At 32.5% G+C, this 23,069-nt stretch overlaps 2 protein-coding genes across 3 annotated transcripts; both read right to left on the reverse strand.

Moving 5' to 3' along the window:
- Positions 1-811: 811 nt before the first annotated feature.
- Positions 812-6,583, reverse strand: LOC145801181 (uncharacterized). The gene is made up of 2 exons (XM_082891717.1): positions 1,726-6,583; positions 812-1,643 (listed from the first exon to the last, which is right to left on the reverse strand). The coding sequence occupies exons 1-2, from the start codon at positions 2,398-2,400 to the stop codon at positions 1,344-1,346; spliced, it is 975 nt and encodes a 324-aa protein (XP_082747843.1). The 5' UTR covers positions 2,401-6,583; the 3' UTR covers positions 812-1,343.
- Positions 6,584-6,714: 131 nt separating this feature from the next.
- On the reverse strand, positions 6,715-20,662 carry LOC114320235 (uncharacterized). Of its 2 annotated transcripts, none has more exons than XM_082891710.1 (7): positions 19,888-20,662; positions 16,336-17,428; positions 15,907-16,215; positions 14,669-15,781; positions 8,362-9,014; positions 7,823-7,926; positions 6,715-7,710 (listed from the first exon to the last, which is right to left on the reverse strand). In XM_082891710.1, the coding sequence occupies exons 1-7, from the start codon at positions 20,379-20,381 to the stop codon at positions 6,896-6,898; spliced, it is 4,581 nt and encodes a 1,526-aa protein (XP_082747836.1). In that variant the 5' UTR covers positions 20,382-20,662; the 3' UTR covers positions 6,715-6,895. The 2 variants fall into 2 exon arrangements, with proteins under 2 accessions (XP_082747836.1, XP_082747835.1); XM_082891709.1 differs by having other exon boundaries at positions 6,715-7,716.
- Between the last annotated feature and the right edge of the window lie 2,407 nt (positions 20,663-23,069).

Raw genomic sequence — 23,069 nt, forward strand, 5'->3', positions numbered from 1 at the left:
AATAACCAAACATTTTACTCTAGGTTGGCTGGAGAAACCAATCTAGAGGTTGGCTAGAAAAACCAACACGCCTCCTAAGCTCAGGATAAGGATCCAGGCTGCAAGACGTTTGGTCGGAATAACCAAACACTTTACTCTAGGTTGGCTGGAAAAACTAACTTAGAGGTTGGATGCAAAACCAACACTCCTCCTAAGCCTAGGATAAGGATCTAGGCTGCAGGACGTTTGGTCGGAATAACCAAACACTTTATTCTAGGTTGGCTGGATTAGACCAACTTTTAGTACGCTTCAGCCAAAGTAAAGATATCGGCTAAAGAGTGGTTGGCTGGATTAAACGAACTCTTAGTACTCTTCAGCCGAAGTAAGGATACCGGCTAAAGAGTGGTTGGCTGGATTAGACAAACTTTTAGTACTCTTCAGCCGAAGTAAGGATATCGGCTAAAGAGTGGTTGGCTGGATTAGACCAACTCTTAACACTCTTCAGCCGAAGTAGGAATATCGGCTACAGAGTGGTTGGCTGGATTAAACCAACTCTTAGCACTCTTCAGCCGAAGTAGGAATATCGGCTACAGAGTGGTTGGCTAGATTAAACCAACTCTTAGTACTCTTCAGCCGAGGTAGGCATCTCGGCAAAAGAGTGGTTGACAGGTATGACCGGGGTAAAGTATCTCGGCCGGGAAATATTGTGTTTCGTTCAAATTGTAGTGAGAAAGCAAGCACAAACAGGAAAGTAAACCGAGATAACAACAAAAGAAGATTTCATTAAAAACTCATTACAAGTACAAGCATACAGATCAAACCGAAATAAGTATTGAAAACAAAAGAGGCATGCATTCAAAATTCACAAGTATAGAAGGATGTTACTTCAGTCCGGTTACAAACTTTTGTCCAACGAACAGAAGAAAATACAGAAATCAAGCAAACTGAAAAGAAAAGCGAAGTCAGGCAAATAGATCGTCAAGATCAGCATCAAGATCAACTCTAAGACTGGTTTCAGCTGGCAGCACAGTCTCGGTTGGGAGCACGATTTCAGCGGGCGGCTCATCAGTCAGGTTCTCCATCACTGGCTCCAACCGAGCTGACTGATCAGCAGGATCATTGACAACCGAGGTATCGTTGGGCACGGTTTCTTCTTCTTCATCTGATTCTTCAAGAAATTATTGTTGAACGATCGAAGCATACTCCGCCATTGAGCTCGGTATAAAATATGGTGGAGGATTGTAGACCTCGGTCTCTGGTTGATGACCGAGCTGCGTTACGGCCGCCCTCCACCCACATTTGAAAAAAAGGTCCTTCGCAGCTTCGCACTACTTGATGTACAAGGCTTCGCCTTCTTTGAAACCTCAGCTTTCAGCATCCTCTAACTTCTTCTTCAGCTCCTCAATTTCGGCTTTCTTCTCTCCTTCTAGTTTAGCCAGTTCGCGCAAATATTTATCCTTTATCACGGTAGCAGCCTTTTGTTTGTCTACTTCCGCCGAGCTAACTAGTTCGGTCAGACGGCCATTCTCGGATTGTAGCTCGGCTATCTGCTTCCTGGCTTGCTCTAACTCGGCAGTTTTTTCAGTCACTTCGGCCATGGCCTGCCTTGTTGTCTTACGAAGTTCTAACACACGCTTGTGAGCAATGTGACTCTTCTGCATGGCCTGCGAAGGAATGGGAAGACTTGTAACCAAACCGAGATAAAAGTTGGGCAAATTAGAAAAATCAGCAAAGGAAGCTACTTACAAGCACCATGGACTTTGTGGCTGAGCGGATGGCCTTCAGCTCGGTCAAATGGTTGTGGTGCTCCATGTCTACTAGGAGACAAACACTCTTGGCAAGGTTGAATGCCATTAAGTGATCTTTTTCAGCAACCACTGAGTCAGTGTCCTGAATAGCTCGGTTCTGGAAAGTGATTTTGGGAACCCACTTGGACGAGCTAGCCCGGTCGGAGCGCTCCGGTTGCAGGCTCGGTGGAGGGCTTGGTGGTAGATTGGTTTTGTCTTCATCGACAAGGCGTTGCTCGGTTGGGGTAGTTCGGGCACGCTTGCTTGGACGAGATGAGGGTCGTTGAGATGGAAGAGCTACCACGGCCTTAATGGATTGACCGGTTTGCGGTAGACCGGCTTGCTGTGTTTCGGTTAGCAGGGCCCTCACTCTGTTCCTCTTTGCTATCTCTTGTTCAGCGGTAGTTCTGACCAAGTTAATTTGAGGCAAGGACGGATCCGGTTCTGGAGAGGCTTCCAGCAAGAAGTCTGTTACTCTGGCTTTCCGTCGGCTGCGGTATCTATACGTCGGTTCAAAATTAAGTAGCTTAGCCCAACTTCTTTCGGGATATCGTAGTGCGGTGTGAAGCACGCCTAAGTTGGGATAACTATACAGTGATTTAAGATGGGCTGAATCTGTAGAAAGAAGGCACATAGTTAGTTCGTTTCAGGGAGTGGAAACCGAGATAAAATAAAACATGCAATAGAGCTGAGGTAATTATACCGGTGGTCCCTTTATTCCAGTTTATTCGGTCACCAGGAATCTGGGCTTCTTGATCTTCGAAGTTCCCAGAAACCCAGAAGAAATCATCGTCGTTTAAATCTTTATCTGGGGTATCTTTGATTATTTTTTCTCGGCGGCGTCGTATTCTTAAATAATAAACCCAGCCGTCTTCTTTTGACCCTATGGAATATTGATGGAAGAGCTCGGCTAAGCCGAGGTTAAGGCCAGCCCAACGGTTTAGCTCGGTTATGCCATTTATTATACGGTATGAGTTTGTGAAAAGTTGGGTAGGACAAAGGTTGGTTTGTCTAAGGAATTCACAGAGTAAGGGCTGTACAGGGAAGCGTAAACCGCACTCCACAATGGAAATAACGTTAAAGGGGACAAAACCTTGTTTTCCCCAGGAGACGGTGTCTAGCTCGGCTAGAGAAAGGTGGACATCATCTGGGATTGGGTAGTCCTTGCGAAATTCAGCTATTGCACCAGGAGAGTTAACTAAAAACCTATACTTTCCCATTTATGATCTAAGTTATGGGTAAATTAAACTCGAGTGCTATCTCGGTCGAAGATTTGTGCTGTGTAGCTCGGTTGAGCGCTCAAAGGAGTGCCTGGACAACCTAAGTCTGCAAAGCGAAAAACAAAGGTGTTAAGCACAGACCATGAGACCGTGCTAAAAGAAAACAAAGGCAAGATAAATAAAGCATTAGCTCGGCTATGTGGCATACTACGGGTTTAAGCTCGGTTTGAGCAAAGGGTCTGTTAGCTCGGTCTCGGTAAGCGGTTCGATAGCTCGGGTAGAATGAAGGTTTTGTTAAGACTGGTTGAGCTTTTAGGGGCAGTTTTCTTAGTTTGATCTAAACTAAGAGCGCTGGTTTAGCCCCAAGACATAGCTCGGTCGGAAGTGAGGCTTTCAAACACACTAATTGCGGACTTGGTTCGGTTTGTTATCTAGGCTAAGTTAAATGAAAAAATGGTTTGACTTGTTGAAATTACTGGTATAGCATGAAGTATTAGTTCGGTTGGATAAGTCTGACTAAGATTCACAGCAACTACAAACAACTTTTTAGTTCGGTTATATTGTGATTTTGGATCAAATACAGTATTCTACAGACTGCTTCATGAAATACAAGTGGTTCTTATGACGTTTTTCCTAGAAAACGCAAGGAAAAACAAAAATGTGTTTTGTAAAAACACCAACAATATGCTATGGATTAAACAAAGTACGAAAACAAGAAAAATAGAACAGATTAGTGAAGCTTACCAGATGAAAAGAAAGGAAAGGGGAAGTAGAAAACAGCCACAGACACGAGTTTCATAGTTGCAAGGTTGGAAGAACAATGGAGGCTCGAAGAGAGGGAGAAGGAACTTGAATAGTAAATGGTTGATTCGAAATGAAGAGCTTATTTTGTAGAAGGCAGGACAAAAAGAGCGGGACTGTTCAAAAAGCATGAAGTACGAAGACGGTGTGACAGCTGCGTTGGGCCAATCAGAGTGGGCCACGTGTCATGGGAAGGGGGAACGATTCAGTGGCTGTGATTGAAGAGACGTTATGACCAGACAGGTAGAGCCCGGTGTAAATTTAGTTCGGATGGAAAGGCTCAAGTGTTTGGCTCGGTTGTGCGACTAATGCTTTATAGCTCGGTTGGAAGGCTGAAACTTTTTAGCTCAGCTGGTAACATGTAATCCCTATCATGCTGTGCAGATGGAATTAAGGGGCAATTGAGAGGGTAATTTATATGAAAATTGGGCCGAGCTGGGTAATGGGCCGTTATGGGCCACAGTACGAAGGGCTGAGTAAAAAGGCCATAAAGTTACTCCGGTCCAAAGGAGGCATAAAGTTACTCCGGTCCTAAATGAGGCTTGAAGTTACTCCGGTCCCAAAGAGCTTACGGTAAGCTCGGTCGTCACACACAAAGTTATCCTGGTCGGAACCACATTATTGGTTATCCCGGTCGAAACATACCATGGTTAGCACTGGGAGAAGCTGACGTAAGAGCAGTGAAAGGAAGAACCAAACTAGTTATAGTTCGGTCTACTCTGCGGCTCAGCATAGCCATGCTTACCTTGGTCATATTGGAGTTCGACCATGGTAAAACCATCTCACTTGGTTCAAGCAGTGAGGCGGGTACAGAAGAATAAGCATTATCTTTCAGGAGTATGACTCCTAGGAGGACTCTACATGGAGGAGTAAGAGTCCTAGTAGGATTATGCCACGCGGAACCTATAAAAGCTCACAACATCACCTATGGAAAGGTAACACGACTCTTGATTCTCGAATACATAGAGCTTTTTGTCTATTTGTCTATTTTGCTGACTTAGGCATCGGAGAGGTATCCGGCACACACCCACCGGCTAGCTCACGTTTGTGTTTTCAGGGAATAAAGCGACGACGTACGGAGGAGCGCAATCTTGATCAACAGGATTATACGGGAAGAATATTTCGTGCCCGTACAGACAGGAAAAAAGGAATGAAGAGGTGGCAATGGGTTGGGAAACATAAGGTGTGATGATAGACAACAATAAGAGGCGAGAGGTAGCTGTCAACAATAATGAAAGGGAAATAAGTGGTTAAATTGTCTAAATTGTCCAGACACAAATAGATGCTTATAATTGATATTATTTTAAAAGTTTAGGGTTTAAATTAAAATAATTAAAAACTTAAATAGATGCTTATAATTGATATTATTTTAAAAGTTTAGGGTTTAAATTAAAATAATTAAAAACTTAAGACTTAATTTGTTAACGAGATCAATTCTTGAGTTTTTTTTTATTTTTTATTTTAATTCTCCCAAATTTCTTTTATTGGCCTTCCTCTGTGTGTAAAATTCTTGGGAAATTACTCATTTAATTCTGAAGTATCATGTGATATTATTTAATTTAAATAAATCACATAGTTAAAAACCTTATGAGTGGTGACATGCTAACTAATCTTTAGTAAGTACTTGGAAAATAAAGAATAATTTACCAGTGTTTATATCATGACTTTGAATAAGTATACAAACTATTTACCTCAACTTTTTTTTTATTTTTTTATTTTAAATTTATATCTAAATTTATAATTCAAACATAATGTTGTTGTGTATTTTAATTTTTTACTACTGATAAAATGTTTAATAATTTTCTCAAATTCTAATTCACATATATATGGAAGATAAAAGACAATAAATGATTAAATAATGGTACCAATGATATGGCATCCCCCATAAAAGAGTATTTTTTTTTATTGTTTTATTTTATCTTTTTTAGATCATATCACATCTCTACTTTTTTACATATTTTTTTTTAAAATGTTAAAAAATATATTTATTTAGATCATTCCAAAAACCCTCATAGTATCATTGTTGCATCATTTTGTTTTCACGTTCCGTTTGTTTAGATAGAAAATATTTTTAAAAAATATTTTCTATATTTTTTAGTATTTGGTACAATAGAAAACAAAAGTTAACAAAAAAACATTTTTTATGATTAACAGAAAACAAGCCTACATAGGCAGAAAATATTTTCCATTTTTTAAAAGATGAAAAATGTTTTTCAAATTAAAATTTTATCAATATCACCACATTACTACTGTCACTCTCACCTCCACCTCCACCTCCACCTTCACCTCCACCACCACTACTACACCACCAACTTCGCGACCCAACATCATCGTTTTACTATTGCTGCCCCTCACCACTATGCTACTACCTTCCTTTCACCACCATTACCATCAAATATAAAAATTATTTTTTTAAAAAAATATTTTCTATTTGGCACGTCAAACTCCCTACACTCACTATCACGAATATTCTAGTAGTCAAACACTTCGAACTCCCGCGTCATCCAAATCCCCAACAACGGCAGCGCCACGTGATGCTCTAACAGAGTCATGTTGATGCCCAATAGAGTTATGATTAATGGATTATGAAAGAGATAGGATTCATGAATTTGTGTTGAATAGTTGAAAATATTAAAAGATATGATGAATTATAATTAGTGAGAGACATGGTCACGTGACATGTTAATGCCCACTTTCATTCTTTTACTTTGTCTAAAAGTTTTATCTTGGTTATGTTATGAAGAAAGTTGGTTTCCATTCTAATTTATATCTTTGTTGCATCACTTGAGATGAAAATTTTGTATTTCTATTAAGAAAGTTGAGAAATTAATGAGAGCACTTCAATTTTTTTATTTTTTTTATAAAAAATGTGCTTGTGATTGTTCTTTCCTTTGCATCATTCACGATAAATGTTTTATCGAGTAGAATGAGAAAACAATGAGAAACCTTCCAAAACTTTGTTATTCCAATGCATTGTCCTAGATATAAAAAAAAATAATTATCGAAAGGGGCAAGAAACAATGAGAAAGGAACAAACAAACAAAAAATAAATAAAAGAAACATACAAGCACTCAGAGGAAGTCATACCTACATAATACTCGAAAAAACTCAATCTCTTCTGAAGATGCCTTCGAAAAAACTGCATGTCACGTCTACATCCGGAGGACAGGCAGCAGAGTGTTCCTCTAAAACCGCCAAGGCTTGAGCATATCTAGCCTCAAGTTCACGAAGAGTCGCCTTTGTTTCATCTATAGAAGTCTGATAAGAGCCAAGCATAGACAAAAACTCCACCCGGCGACTAGCATTTGAGGCTATATCCAGGCGCCTTCGAAGCCATGATAGATTTACCCGATAACACTCCATATCTGAAATCCCCTGATATGCTGTCTCGACTACCTTCTCGTTAAGGTCACACAATCGTTGCTGATCCAAGCTATACAGGATAGTACCAAAAGACTCGAGAAGAGCAGTTTGAATCAGTGGGCATTGACAAGCAAAGGAAGCAAAGGTCTCAGGGTAACTCGAATGCACAAGCTGTAGAACTGAGGCAAACTCAGGAGCTACCCAATAGTGGAGAAAAGGTATTTTACCAGAAATCGGGGGTGGAGCTGGGGCCGAGAAGTTGTTAGTTTCAGGAACCTCTCCAATCTCTATCGAGTAAGATGAACCACACAGAGGGGAAACCTCAGGGAGAAAGCTCGAGCCTGAGAATGCGGTCTGATGAGGGGAAAGACCAAAAGTATCGCTATCAAAATGGAAGTCGCTAAGATTTAGATCCAAAACATTCGCGGGCACTTGTAATGAAGAGCCCCTAGCAATTGTCTCAAAGGCAGATGTGCCCTCTCGAGAAGGAGAGCCATGAGGAGTCACAAAGAGAGTTAGAGCAGAGTCGGAGGCAAGTGAAGGCAAGACCTTGGTAGCGGCTAACACTGAAAAAAGAAGGGAACTCTATCAGAGGCAAGGAATAGTAAGAGCATTTGAGTAAGAAACTCTCACAAATGAAAATACTTAACAAGCTCTAGAGAGATAGATTACCTGATGGAGGATCATTAGGCGGAGCTAGGGCAACTGAATCAAGTGGAGCATGAGGAACCCAAACATCAAAGAAACTACTCGGCTGTACGGAGGGACTGCAACTTCTAAATAAGAATTTATATATTTTTTTAATTAGTTTTTTGCAATGTATATCATTTAAATTTTAATTTTTTCACTATTGAGATAAAAAAAATATTTATTAAATATATTTTTTTTTTAATTTCGAGGGCAAATTAATTTTTAAGGTATAATTTGGGGGTAAAATAAAGTTCCAAATGAAGTTTGATACCACGTCAGCAAGTTCTATTTGATTATAGACGGAAACAGATAGTGGAGGTTAAATTGATCAAATTTTAAGAAGTTTAGGGATAAAATAAAAGTAATAATGCTAAGGTTGGATGTCAAATTGAAAAACGCGTAATAATTTGGAAGCAAAATGATATTTCCTATTTTATTTTATAATTTGCAGTGGGAGTGTGAGTTGATGACATTTTTATTTGGAGGAAACTGTAACTGAGTTGTAAGAGATATATACTTACCTAAGCCTTTTTCCGTTGAGGTTGTTGAGGTGGTCCTCTTGATCATCAATTCTAGGACTTCCACTAGGTCCTGCTGCCGCTGCATCGTAGTAATTGTCGTTGAGGTCGAGGTCGCGTTTTCTCTTTGATGTAGTAGCACTACTACTACTACTCAATGCTTGTTTTTCAGCTTCCCTATATACAACATGGACACCAACCTTTTCAACCTCTACTTTGGATACGGGCATGCAAACCTCTTTTTCCAGGTTTTCATCTTCTCCAATTGAAGAAAGCTCAATTAGTTCAAAAAAATGAGCTTCACATTCAAATCCACCCTCATTTAATTGCTCCATATCATCTTCCGTGATTCCCGAAAATGCACCGCGTGGGATACACCTAACCACCATATTTCCAAATTTGACAAATGGAGTGTGGATAGCCCATTCTTCGATGATCCTCTGAGTAACGTGGCACTTGAAGTTCATTTCAATACGACAATAGTCCGATTTAGCCTCTTTGAATCCAACAACGGCGTAAGCAAATCCCAAGAACCTGTCGTTAAACCAATGTGGAGGCAACTGAAAAGATGTCGAAGACCCCCTACTTTGATGGCTGAACCACTTTGGAATCTCTCTCCCAGGTAAAACAATGTCACAAGGAGCACGAAAATTTCTCTGTACAATAGAGATTGGTCTCAATTAGTGGCTGGCGCCTCCGAAAAAAAAAAAATTGTAAAAATATAGACAAGTAATGTGACATAAACAAATTAACCCTTTATGCTTGAAATCTTTTTCACTTTACTCCTAAAACTAATTTCTGTTAAAAATTAAATAAAAAAATACCACAATAACTGTCACATAATATAAAAAATATAATATTGTATTAGTCATTAAATTTATGTCAGATATGTGAGTTATATATAATCAAATATTTTTACGCTATGAGATTACTATTATGTCATTTTTTGTCTAATTTTTAGCATAAATTAACTTTAGGAGTAAAGTGAGAAAAACTTGAAATCTGGATTGTCAAACTAAAAAAAAAAAAAAAAAAACCCATTATAAACCAAAGTGAGAAAATGATCAAATATAAAGAAGGCAAAGTATAATTTACACAAACAAAATTCACACTTATCTATAGGACGGTGCAAAATACAGCTAAGTCTGCCAAACTCGCATCAATTTGCACCACTTTATTTATTAATCACGGTTTAAACTCTAAAATTTATAATTCGTCTTCGAAAAAATACGCATAAGATAAATTTAATATATGAAATTTATTACAGATTTGTAGTTATATATATGAAAAATATTATATAAAATTAGTTTATGTTTTATATATAAAAAATATTATTCCAATTAATTTTATATATTATGAAAAGACTTGATAATTGATTAAAATATTCTTCAATTCGCCAATTCATCCAAAACCTCTCAAATCACAATTTACTAATCCGCCATTTAATTTACAATTTTACTCTCAAGTTATCTGAATCGTATCCGCACACACCTCTATTTATCTATATCTATTATTATTTTATTTTTATTTTTGACAAAAAGATTCACATTCCACACACTGGACAATTGATGACCAAGTGAGAGAAGTGGTCCATTAAAATACACACACCCAAACTCCCCCACTGATGTGGAAAGCTTGCCCCAAACCTACCCGGGCCGGAGAGTCCCACCCCGCAAACCTATATCTATCATTCACTTTCCATTAATCTATTAATTTAAACTTTGGTTTGGTTCCTCTGATATGGGAGAATGTGAGAGGTATATTCTTACTATCAATAATTCAAACTATTAAATTTTTTAATTTATATTATTCATAAAAAAAAAAGATTAGTTTAATATGATAATCATAATATTTTTATTTCATCACATTTATTTCTGAAAAAATGAACAATAAATATATATTTAAAAATAAACTATTCATTTTTTTTTACAGACATATACGATAAAATAAAAATGTTACTATTACATATTGACATAATTTTTTTCATGAATGACATACATTAAAAATCTTACAAAATGAACGATTTGGGTTATCAAGACATGACCCGTGATGGACCCCACGAGCTCCTCAAATTTATGTTGAAAGTGAACATGAGAGAAATTTAATCTATTTTTTTAGATGAGTTACAAATACACCCTTGAATTTTGCTTAAAATACAAATCACCCTTGTGGCTTTGGAAATTATATTTCACCCGTTGAAATTTCTAATTTCATAATAAATGGCTCATTTTGTTAATAAATTATCAAGTCAATTAATAGTTTTTAATGTTATTAGAAATACATTTAAATTAATAATTCAGATAATTTTATTATTGTATAAGAGAATATTTAGAAATTTTATTTTTCAGTTAATTCTATTAAATAAAAATTTTTAACAAGTGATTATTTATAATTTTTCAAAATACAAAGAGTAATCTGTATTTTAAATAAAATTCAGGAGGTGTACTTGAAATTTATATATATTTTTTTGGATGGGAGAAGATTAACACTTTAAACTTCTCAAATTACAGATAGTTTTATTTATTTATTTATTTATAAATATATTAATATTTTGGAACAATTACATAATAATAATAATAATAATAATAATTAGAGCTTGAACCTTATAACAAAATTAACCCTAAATTTTTAATTTTATCAATTTATATCTTAAAATATTGATTTGTTTTCAATTTAAACTATGTGCCTATTTTTCTTAAGTAAAATCAATGAAAAAATAAGTATTTTAATGTATATTTTAGACATTATATATATATATATATTTAAATTGAGTTTAATAAATTTTTTTTTTGGTCTGTTTTGCTTAATGAAAATAAACAAATTGTATAAATTAAAAATAAATCAAAAGATTAGGTTTTAAATTGACAAAATTAAAAATTTAAGATTATTTTGTTACAAAACTCAAACTCTGAATTTTTATTTTTATTATTATTATTATTATTATTATTATTTTGTATTTATCCCTAATATTTTTGTTTCAATCCAGCAAAATAAAACATGTAAATTGTTTTTGATAAGTTATACGCCTCATACCTAGTCTGGAGCTTAAAAAACATTTCTTTTTGAATGTATATAATTTAGTATAAATTTAGAGTTTGAGTTTCAGATTCATAAAAAAATTTAAAATCTTAATTATTAATATTTATAAATTTATCATTAATTTATAATTATTTTTTAAAAAATTATTAATGATTTAAGCAATTAGGTCTTATAGAAAAATAATACATATAATTATCCTTATCCTTGGAAAGGAACTCTCCAAGGGAATCTTTTGAAGTAATATCAGCAAAAAAAAATATTAATAATAAAAAAAATAGATCTAATCAATTATAGTCTAGACGAATTATAAACAATGACAGAACCATAAAAAAAATAATGAAATGAAATATAAAATAATATTAAAAATAGCTGAAAATCAAAGAAAATGGATAATTACGTATTAGAAAAAATAAATAATAGTCGAATAGAAATAGAAGAAGACCTACATAAGTTGTCAAAAATATACTAATTATAAAAACACACGTGTAGATGATAATTAAGTTAATAATAAATTAAAATCTAGGCCTAATCACAATTTTTTATAACCTTTACGCTGTGTTTGATTCATGGATATGGGGAGAGTTTTGGAAAGATAAATGAAAGATAGGTAAAATATAAATGAATTATAATTACATTTCACATGCGTTTTACACCCTTTCCCTTCCCTTTTTCAAGTCCTTTTCTAAATCAAGGATCAAACACAACCTTAGGCTTATGTTCTATTTTATATTGCCTTTAGGACTAAATTAATTCGAATTAAACACTTTAGAGGCTTAATTGACAAATTCAAACTATAGGTACTTAAATGAAAAGGATATAAAATTTTAGGAACTATTATTATAATTTATCATATATATATATATATATAAAGAAAAACGAAAACAATGAATTCAAATGCCAGTGCTCCTGCATGACATATATATACTCTAGTGAAAAAGGTCAGTGCTATGAACATTTTATTGAGTTTATTAAATGAAATAGAATAATATGATATTTTTTGAAAATATTTATTTTATATTTGATTCATTCAAAAAATAGTATAAAAAAAAAAGCATTGTAAAAAAAAGAATTATTCCGTAAAAAATGAAAAAAAAATATTGCACTTTATTCCATTCCACTACCTGAACTTTTTTTCTAAAAATAAGATTAGTTTTTTCACAAAATTGAATAGAATCAATGATTAAATATATGATCGAAATTTTAATTTCTATTATAAAGTACAATTATGAAATAAATAAATGAGAAAAAATTTTAGTTCAAATGAGTGAATTATTGTTATTATTTTTTTAGGATGGAATAATCGAATAGTGATATTACATGCCAATGATCATATGGTGTCACTGTTAAACTTTGATTTGGTTTCATTTGTAAAAAAATATTTTTAGACCCTGCCAGACACAGGCTATTCTTGTTATAAATTTATATTTACAAAATGCATATCTTACAACAAAGTATTTTGTTTGATTTGATTTTTTAAAATTATTTTTAGATGAATTTTCATTTGTTTTCATAAAATTTTTCATATTTTTTTTTTTAAAAAATTTCACAATTTTTTTTTTCAATTTATTCTATTAAATTAAAAATTCCAATAAGGAATAGTTGTAATTTCTAGTATTGTAGGGACATTTTATATTTTGAATAAACCTCAGGAGTGTATTTGTATTTTACCCAAAACCAAGATATATTTATGTGAGCAAGAATCTTTGCATTATTGCGAAAACCCTTCACTCAAATTAGTACCACCAATATTGGTAAATATTTCCAAAGAAGAGGATAAAATGAGAAAGTCAAATTATAGGTTACCATTAATAAATTATACAAAAATGAAAAGGCAAAATAGGAAAGAAAACCTCATGGGTATATTTGTAATTTATCCAAAATCAAAATATTTATGTTTTAGACCAAGATTTTTTGCATAAATATGAAAAAAAATCTTCATCCAAATTAGTGCCACCAATATTGGTAAATAATACAAAATAAAATAGTAGAATGGAAAAACTGAAATGCAACCATCTATGGACAAATTACACTAATAGTCCATATAATTTGGGACTCGTGTCACTTTGGTGTCTGACTTTTCAATTCTGACACATTTGACCATAAATTTTGAATTTTGTTCCAAATAAAGACAATTGAAGATACCAATGCTCAATTTCAAGGACAAAATAGTCAATTCGATAAAATATAAACTAATTTGACAAAAATAAATGCTAAAAAACTATTTTTAAATTTTTAAAAATTATTTCTACCCACCAAAGATAAAATTATGTAAAATTGATAAATCTTTTACTCATTTATTTATTTATTTTACTAAATTAATTTTTATTATGTGTTTGGATGATGATTATTATGTAATTGGTGGTTGTTAGTAATCAATATATTTAATATATGAAATGTTTTTAGTTTTAGATTTTTTGATTTAATGGATTAGTTTAATAATGATGTCAAAATTGTCGCTATATTTGACTTTTGAAAAAAAAAACTAATTTAATGAAAATAAAAGCAACCACCCATTACATAATAGAAATTAATTTGATAAAAATAAATAAATAAACAAATAAATGTGCAAAAAATTTATTAATTTTACATAATTTTATCTTTGGTGGATAGAAATAATTTTTAAAAATTCAAAAATATTTTTTGACATTTATTTTTATCAAATTAATTTATATTTTATCAAATTGACGACTTTGCCATTGAAATTGAGCAAATAATATTTTTAATTGTCCTTATTTAAAATAAGATTCAAAATTCATGGTCAAATGTGTCACAATTGAAAATACACAAATCCTAAACTATAGAGACTGCTATTGTAATTTGTCCTAGTAAATATCCAAACCATAGGGAAAAATCGAAAAAAATAAATAAATATGAGCCTGAAAAAGCTTTCATCCAAATTAGTAACACCAATATTGATAAATAATGAAAATAATAAAAGGGTAAGATGGAAAAACTAAAATGCAAGTCTCTAATAGTAAATAATTCCAAACCAAAGGGCAAAATCGAAAAAAAAAAAACAAAAATATGAGCATCAAGCAGATAAGCACTTCCTATATATATATATATATATATATATATATATGTATACATTTAAAATTCAAAAAAGTGTTCAAAGTAGGAGTGACTGGGTATTCAAAATTGCAATGAGTGAACTTGTTGAACATATGTATTAGTATTAAAAAAAAAAAAATTAGGGTGTTTAATTAGTTAAAGAGTAGAGTCACCGCTTCGCGCGCGCGCACACACACACAGAGAGAGAAAGAGAGAGAACCTGAAATATGTTTGGAAGAAATTTTTCTGTCAAGATGTCGTTTTGCTTATTCTCAGCCAATTTGAAGCAATTGTTGAAGGACACTGAGACATTACTAAAAGTTTCGGATGGAATCCATATTGTCCTTAATGATGGGCAATCATCAACACTTAGGCTATGTGTTCTATTAGGTAAAATCTCTGGCAATTCTTGAAGCTTCTTGCAATCAATCAAAAACAAGCCCAATAGACTTGAAAGTTGATTCATGCTTGCAGGTAAACTTTCCATATTGTTTCCACTTAGGAGTAAAAATTCCAACGAGTAGATGTTACAAATGGCTGTGGGGATAGATTTTAAATTACAGTAACTAAGATTTAGTTCCTGTAAAGACTCCAACCCTGACAAAGCTGTTGCTAGTTCAGAAGCCATGGAATTTAAATTACAGTAACCAAGATTTAGTTTTCGTAAAGACTTCAACCCTGACAAAGCTGCTGCTAGTTCAAAAGCCATGGAATTAGATGATATTCCTTTACACCCTTTCAGCATTAGTATTTCAAGCTTTTTCAGACGTCCAATGGAGGATGGGAGTTGTCTAATTGCAGTCCAATCTGCACGAAGCTCATATAAACAGTTCAAAACACCCAAGTCTGGCGGCAATTTGTCAAGTTTGGAGCAACCAGAAAGGATTAAAGTTCTAAGATCTTTCAACTGACAAATGCTGTCTGGAATACTTCTCAAGTTTTCACAATTGCTCAGACTAATCAAACCAAGATTGGTAAGATGTCCAACTGAAGGTGGAAGTTCACTGACACTAGTCCCATCTAAACAAAGCTTTGATAAACATTTCATATATCCCAAGCTGATCAAAACGTTATCAAGCTTTGAACACCCAGAAACAATAAAAACTTCAAGGGATTCCAATTGAATGCCACGCGGAAGACTCTTGAGACTTTTGCAGTGCTTCAAGTTCAAACAAATAAGCCTTTTGACATCTACAATAGATGGATGAAGATTAACCAAACTTGTACAACCTTCAAGAATCAGTCTTTCAAGATTTGGGACCCCTGTGAAGTCTGGGCTCTTCATCAGATATGTCGAGTGACTAAGATTCATGATCCTTAACTTGCCTAGATTCTGTTGAAGAAAAATATAAATACAAATAGATTACAGAAATTATATAGAAATAAATTACGGAAATTATATTCTGTCACGGACTATGCATCTTATTCAAAGTAATTAAAGAGAATGCATATTCATACCATTGTTTGCTCCCAAAGTTGTTCAATGTTGCTATAGGTTAAGTGAAGTTCAACAAGATGCTCTGGTTGAAATGTTGAAGGCATGTATTTCATAGGGTATCCTAACCAGTTAAGATACCTTAACTTGTTAGGAAGATATTTAAGTTCTTCTGAGAGTTGCATACAACAAATTTTGAGAATCCTCAAGTTCGACATCTTTGCAAAAGCTTTAGGCCTCAACTTCAATTGTTTTAGAAACCGAATGTCCTTTGGATCTAGACCTCTTAGGTAACTATACTGCATAACTATGCCTTCCACTTTGTTTGTTCCCTAATAACCACAAGCAAATAACAAGAACACAATATTAGAAGATTGACAAAATTATGCACAGCTAGCTTTTGTTAATTAAACAATTTTTGAGTGTTCATGCTTTTCTATAAGGCCTCTTACCGTATCGTCCATCAATACATGTTTTATATCTTCATCACACCATAACCTAGTGCGCTTTCCAGGCTCTTTATGTGATTCCTCGCAAACAATATGCCACCCTAGTTCTTGTATCAAATCATGCATCAACAGCTTATTGCTTGAGATAGTTATAAGAGACTTATCAACAAGAACATGTATTCCAATAATTGGGTCGAAGCCACAACTTTCTAGTATTTTTGTTACATCATTTGCGTCCTTCCCTTTGAAAAAACATGCAATATCTAAGAATATGTCTTTCTCTTCCGATTTCAATGCATCATAACTTATTCTAAGTACTTGTAGAACTTCCTTGAGAGGGCTTTTTTTCAATCTGTTTAATGAACTTTCCCATTCATCTTTGTTTCGACCACAAAGGAAAGAACCCAAAACTTTGAGAGCTAAAGGAATTCCGTTAGCATACGTTACTGCATGACGGACAAGCTCTCCATAGCCTCCCATTTGTCGGTGTTTCCCAAAGGCTTTCGATTCAAAGAGTTCTATAGCTTCATCTTCTCTTAATTGCTCAACCTCATAGATATGTTTTATGCCATATCTAGTTAACACATGTTGATTTCGAGTCGTTACTATGATTCTACTTCCAAAACTGTACCAATCGTGCTCTCCTACCAATTTTTCGAGTTCAATTGATTCATCCACATCATCAAGCACGATAAGAACTTTTTTATGACATACCATGCTCCTTATCATATGCACTGCGTGACCATTACTTCTTACTTTCAAATCTTTTTCCATTAAGATTTCAGAAATGAGTTGTTCTTGCAAAGTTTTTAAACCACATTTTTCTATAACTTCTCTAACATTCTCAATAAAGCTGTAACCTTCAAATTGGCAAGAGATACAATCATAAACAGCTCTGGAAATAGTAGTCTTGCCTATTCCACCCATTCCCCAAATACCTACAACACGAGCATCATGCATCCCTAAACCTAGCAATTCAATCACTTTCTCCGTACGAGAAACCATCCCAACTAGGTCTTTGCCAATGCTTGAATATGTATCAATTAATTTTCTAAAAAGTATCCTAACAACTTCTTGGATGAACATTGATTCAGACCTATACAGATTTAGGGGAGCAGTAATAAATTTATTCATCAAAACTCAAAAGAGCTATAAGAAGGAAAACTGTCATTAGTTTGGTAAAATGGTGATTAATTTTACTCATTGCAATTGAATAGCACATGTAAATATAGTTTCCCTGTATTTGATATGATCATAAAAAGAAAAACATGAAAAGTCCTTATTTGCTTTATTTGAATGGCACATTGGGTTTCTAAATTTTCCCACAATTGATCTACTTTACTAGTTATTGAACTACATTTGTTCAGTTCTACTCTAATTTGTTGTCAAAAACTCTTAGGAAGATTTCTATTTATAGAGTCGTTTATAGTATTTTTTATTTCAAAAATTTGTGTAAGAGTGTTTGATGAAACTTATGTTTACATCTTATGAGTCATAAATAGTTTAAATAAACAAGCAATGGAAGAGATTTTGATTATTAAATTTTAGCCTGCTAGAAACAGCATCAAATCAATTAGACTATATTTCTAGCCCTTCAACTTTAAGACAAAGTTGTTTTTGGAATTTATGAGTTTGGTACGGATTTGTAGAGGAAAAGGAAAGAGCGCAAGAAATGTAAATAAAATATAAGTAAAAAATTTTCACCCTTCCTTTGATCTTTTTCTTTCCTCCATAAATTCATGTCCAAACAAACCCTAGATACAAACACAAAGGTTAGATGATGATTTTCTTTTTCTTTAATGTCATTAAACTTGAAAACGCTTATTTCACGCATATTATAATGTTTCTTAACTCATTATTTTTACACACATATTATAATGTTTCCTAAATCATTATTTTTACTGTCAAACTTATTATTTCTTGAATATGATAATATTAAACATCATATAAAATTATGTTATAGAGTTATTTCAGTTGCTTCCAAATCAAATATGCTTTTTTGTTTTTTCCTTTTTAATTAGATCTTGCATCGCATATGCTGCAACCTCTTCTTAAATAATTTTATAATTATATCCGCATAAACATAAGGAAAAATTGGTGAAAGTGTTCTGAAAGAAAGGTCAACTTTGATGGTTACAGGGAGACATAGCACTTCCTGATTGGTAAGTTCATAAACAGTGATAAGAATAATTTTGGAGATTTTGTTAATACTTTCTCATAATAAAATTTTAATGTATTAAGGATAAACACAAAAAGTATTTCTTGAAAAGTTACACATATCACTTTTATCAAAATATTAAATTTTAAAATAATATAACTTTTGATGTAAATGTTGATTTTTAATAAATTTCACTCTATTTGGTTTCCATTTCCAGAATTCACTTTTTAGAAAATTTTACAGTTTCGTTTTTCGTATTTTTTTTTTTTCACTGAATTTTTTTTAATATTTTAAGCAATTTTTTTAATTTTTAGACATCCTAACATAAATACACTTAAAAAGTATAATATTTATGAAAAAAAATCTTTAAAAAATTCACTAAATAACGAAAATATAAATTAAAAAAAAATACGAAAATTCAGTACATTTATTATATTTTTGTATATTTATTAATTTTTTAAAATATTTTTTTCACAAATATTTTCTTATTTAAATACATCTAAGTAAGGTGTATCTAAAAAAATAAAAAATTATTTAAAATTTTAAAAATATTAACTAAAAATAATTAAAAAAAACACGAAAAATAAAAAACTAAATTTTCAAAAAATTGAACTTAAAAAATTAAAACCAAACACACTGATTAGTATTTTTTGAATCCTCTCATCAAGATATATCAAATAAGATTCATGTTGATTATGAAATTTTTTTTAAAAAAATAAAAATTTATTGCCATCGAAATTGAGGTTAACATGTTAATCTGTTTGACGGTTACTTTAATTCACGGTAACATGTTACTCTGATAATATTATTTAACAAAATATATATATATATATATATATATTTTTTACTTTAACGTTACTCAATTATATATTTTCTCCTTACAAGTTCGAAGTAAAATAAATTGAAGTATCATTTTCCCTAAATAAGGATCAAATGAAGGAGTTTTGACTAAATTTTTCAATAATTTTTGATATTTTTAATCTTTGTATATTTTATACTATCTTTTTTTTTTTTTAAATCTCTTAAGTTTAATTCTACAAATCTATTTTTAACAAAATTGATATGTGTGAATTTAACTTTTTGAGATGTTTCAAGATCAATATCAGTATGAAATTTAAAACATATATATTGACACAAAAGTGAATATATGCTGTCACAGTTTACCCACAATGATACACAATTAATGATATATGCCCAATTTTGTCACATTATTTTGGAAGAATTTGTGAGATGTATATCATTACACAAGTTTTAACTATTATCATTTACCTAACGATTGAAAGAATTTGTGAGATGTATATCATTACACGAGTTTTATCTAATTATCAGTTACCTAACGATTCAAAGAATTTGTGAGATGTATATCATTACACAAGTTTTATCTAATTATCAGTTACCTGACGATTGCATCACTGGGGTAAGGCCATCCTGATAAATTGGCAACTTGCTCCAAAGCATTCCTCCACCTTGGAACATTCTCCATCCCCAATACTCCCTGTTTGGAAACCAATTCATCAAATCCCTCCCCAAAACTCCCTCTTTGCCTTCTCACTTCTGATGGATCCACATGATAGAATATCGGACAAACCGTTGTGTTGCTGCATTCAAGTGCCTCCACAAGTTCATCCAAACACCATCTCGAAGAAGCATAATTCTTCGATAAAACTATAATCGAAAACCTCGATCCTCCAATCGCTCTCCGGAGCTCCGGCGAAATCGATTTTCCTCTCTCGAGCTTTTCGTCGTCTTTGAAGGTGCGAATCCCCTTGTGAGTCAACGCAGTGTAGAGATGACTGACGAAGTTGTCGCGAGTGTCTTCGCCTCTAAAACTCAAGAACACATCGTATGTGTATCGAGGTCGAGATGAAGATGGAACAGAGGAGGAAGCCATTGTTTGACTGTTTGGTATAAGGAATTAGTAGAGAGAGATATAAATTGGGAAATTGAAAACACAAGTAGAAACTAGGATCTCTGTCGCCTTTTTTATAATGTGAAATTTGCGTTATTCGCAAGCAATTTGGTACGGACAAACAACAAATTTTCTTTGTAACTTCCACGAATTTCTTCAAAGACAGCGAGAAGGTCGACTGCTGTGTAGTAGTACTGCTTGCTCTGCCTCTTGGCTTTTTCTTGCTTATTGCAAATACGCGTTTCCTTTTGAACAGGTCCACGCGTTTACTTTTAATTTAAAATTTGTTGTAAAAACATGCGTTGAATTGTAATTTCTTTATCAATAATGTTACGTAGTACTAAATTTCTACCATTAACATTACTGTTAATGATGTGACAAGTAAAAATAAATAAATAAATAAAAATTAAGACACAAAACACATGTACGCTAGTGCTACTACTAATTAATGGTCTACATCATTTTTCTTTCTTTATAAAAGAAAGCATGAGCAAGAACAAATTTATCAATTTTTTTTTGTCACATATTAGCAAATAATCAGCCAAACACAGCCCAGTGGTAGGAATGGTAACTCACCTAGAATAGTCCCCTAGTAATGAAGGTTGTTAAAGTCATAATTTTAGATGGAATCATGGGAAGAAAATGATAAATAAAATCAAATCAAATTGTAGAATCAAATTAAAAATGATAAAATTTTACTTTTAAGACAAAATAAAATAAAATAATTATTAGTTCATATATCAAGTTAAGTAGTCGGGCTTCACATGATAAGATTAGACTTGAACCCGGCTTATGTTCATCTCTACTCAATGGTACTTGACAACGATTAAAGGTTTCAGAATCCACACTCAAATATAAATAATAATCAAATAACATAATCTGATCAATTCCCTTAATGTCCAACACAATAATTCAGAATTCAATCCTAATTATTATGGAAGATATCGTCGTTTAGTTCATTTAAAATAATAATCTTATGTATGTTCTTCCTCGCCAAATTATTCAAAATTAAATCATCTAAAGTATCTGTTGGCAACAAATCATAATAGATATCCGATATTTGATTTTTAATAGAGATATGATCAAGGCAAGTAAATTAACTCGAAAATTTCAAATCATGAAAGAAACCGAATTAAATTCATATCAAAAAATTACTGAATTAATTTAGAAGAGACGGGAACAATTAATCACTAAAACCTAAATTTAGAGAATATGATTGGATCACGTATTCAATTACTACCATACAAGAGGCTTCATCCTTAACCTTCGCTAATAATTTAGCTACTCATAATTATTTTAACATACACACTAAAATCAAACATGAAAATAAAATTTACAACTAAAAGGAGAAAATTACACCAAAATACAAGATCGAGCTCCACTTCTTTTTTTTTCTTTTTTTTTTTCCTCCAAAAACTCCCCCTTTCTCACATTCAGTTCATCTCATTTATAGAGCTCACTACACACTCCTAAAGCTGTCTAATCTTTAGAAGTTGGTATTATTGAGATTTTAAGGCTGAAATTGTTGAAATTTGATGCATTGATTTCCATTAACAGATCGCACGCCTCTATCTTTGTCTCCATTCTTCAGCTCTTGTCTTCCTCAACTGCATTCGATCTTCAATTCAGAGATAATGTTCAAAGATTATGTTCATGAGCCTAAGGAAATGATTTTATTGCACCTGCAAAGTTGCGTAGCTAAGTCAATAGAGTGGTTGGAAACTTTCTCTTTTCTTTCTTGTTTATTTTTTTATTTTTTATTCTTTACTCCTTTATTTAGTACATATATATATATATATATAGAAACAAACAAACGGGTGGCTTTTTATTTTTTTATTATATTTTCTTTATATTATATTATAATATTATAAAATATATCATTTATAATAATATATATAGAACACTCAAAACATATAAAAACACTCAAAATCACACAAAATTATAAAATAGTACTTGTTATCAGACTACTAAAGTGTATATTAGCAAGTCAAATATGTAATGTTATGGCACTTATCAACTCTCCTCAACTTACACTTGGCTAGTTCTCGAGCAAAACAAAAATTACAAATAACACAGATAATAATAAAATCCACTTTTGCAGGTTTCTCGGTTACATTTAACATATGCAACAAGCCTTTAAACCCCTAAGTTACCCCTAGTGGACGAGTTATAGTCTCGTGAGGGTTTGCAGTAAATATATCCACAAAATTTTAAAAACTATCCTTACAATTTTTCTTTCATTCTCATGTAGGCAATTCAATTGCAAAGTCATGAATTCCATCATCTTAATAGAAAAATCAATCATAGTTTAAAGTACTAACAAGAAAAGATATCTCAAAATATTCAAAATCTAGAGTGTGTGAATAAGTTTAGCCAGCCTAAACACAATTTCAATCTCAAAGGGGAACACAACTCAAATTTTTTTTAGAAAAATGCCTCAACTCCAAATCTCACCGGATAATGCACTCACTACAAGAAATTGTAATTTTGTCGACTAAATTTTTAGTCTCCAAAAGTAAGATTTTAGATGCCGAAAAACTTTCTCGACTAAATATTTTGGTCGCCGGATTTGTCGCGGAAAGATTGTCAGGGAAGGTACTGGCTACTAAAAAATCTTTAGTCACTAAAAGTCCTATAAATGGAGACTAATTTTTTAGTCGCCAAAAGTCA

The sequence above is a fragment of the Camellia sinensis genome, chromosome 10 (assembly GCF_055761805.1).
Source record: "Camellia sinensis isolate YWXY chromosome 10, ASM5576180v1, whole genome shotgun sequence".
In the NCBI taxonomy this organism is placed as follows: Eukaryota; Viridiplantae; Streptophyta; class Magnoliopsida; order Ericales; family Theaceae; genus Camellia; species Camellia sinensis.

Excerpts from the sequence above, each read along its gene's own strand:
- LOC145801181 (XM_082891717.1), bottom strand. The coding sequence starts at position 2,400 with ATGTGCCTTCTTTCTACAGATTCAGCCCATCTTAAATCACTGTATAGT. Across the intron at positions 1,644-1,725 it reads CCACAAAGTCCATGGTGCTT|GCCATGCAGAAGAGTCACAT; the intron begins GTAAGTAGCTTC and ends ATTCCTTCGCAG.
- LOC114320235 (XM_082891709.1), bottom strand. The coding sequence starts at position 20,381 with ATGGCTTCCTCCTCTGTTCCATCTTCATCTCGACCTCGATACACATAC. Across the intron at positions 15,782-15,906 it reads AACTTTGGGAGCAAACAATG|AATCTAGGCAAGTTAAGGAT; the intron begins GTATGAATATGC and ends TTTCTTCAACAG. Across the intron at positions 7,717-7,822 it reads GCCTAATGATCCTCCATCAG|TGTTAGCCGCTACCAAGGTC; the intron begins GTAATCTATCTC and ends TTCTTTTTTCAG.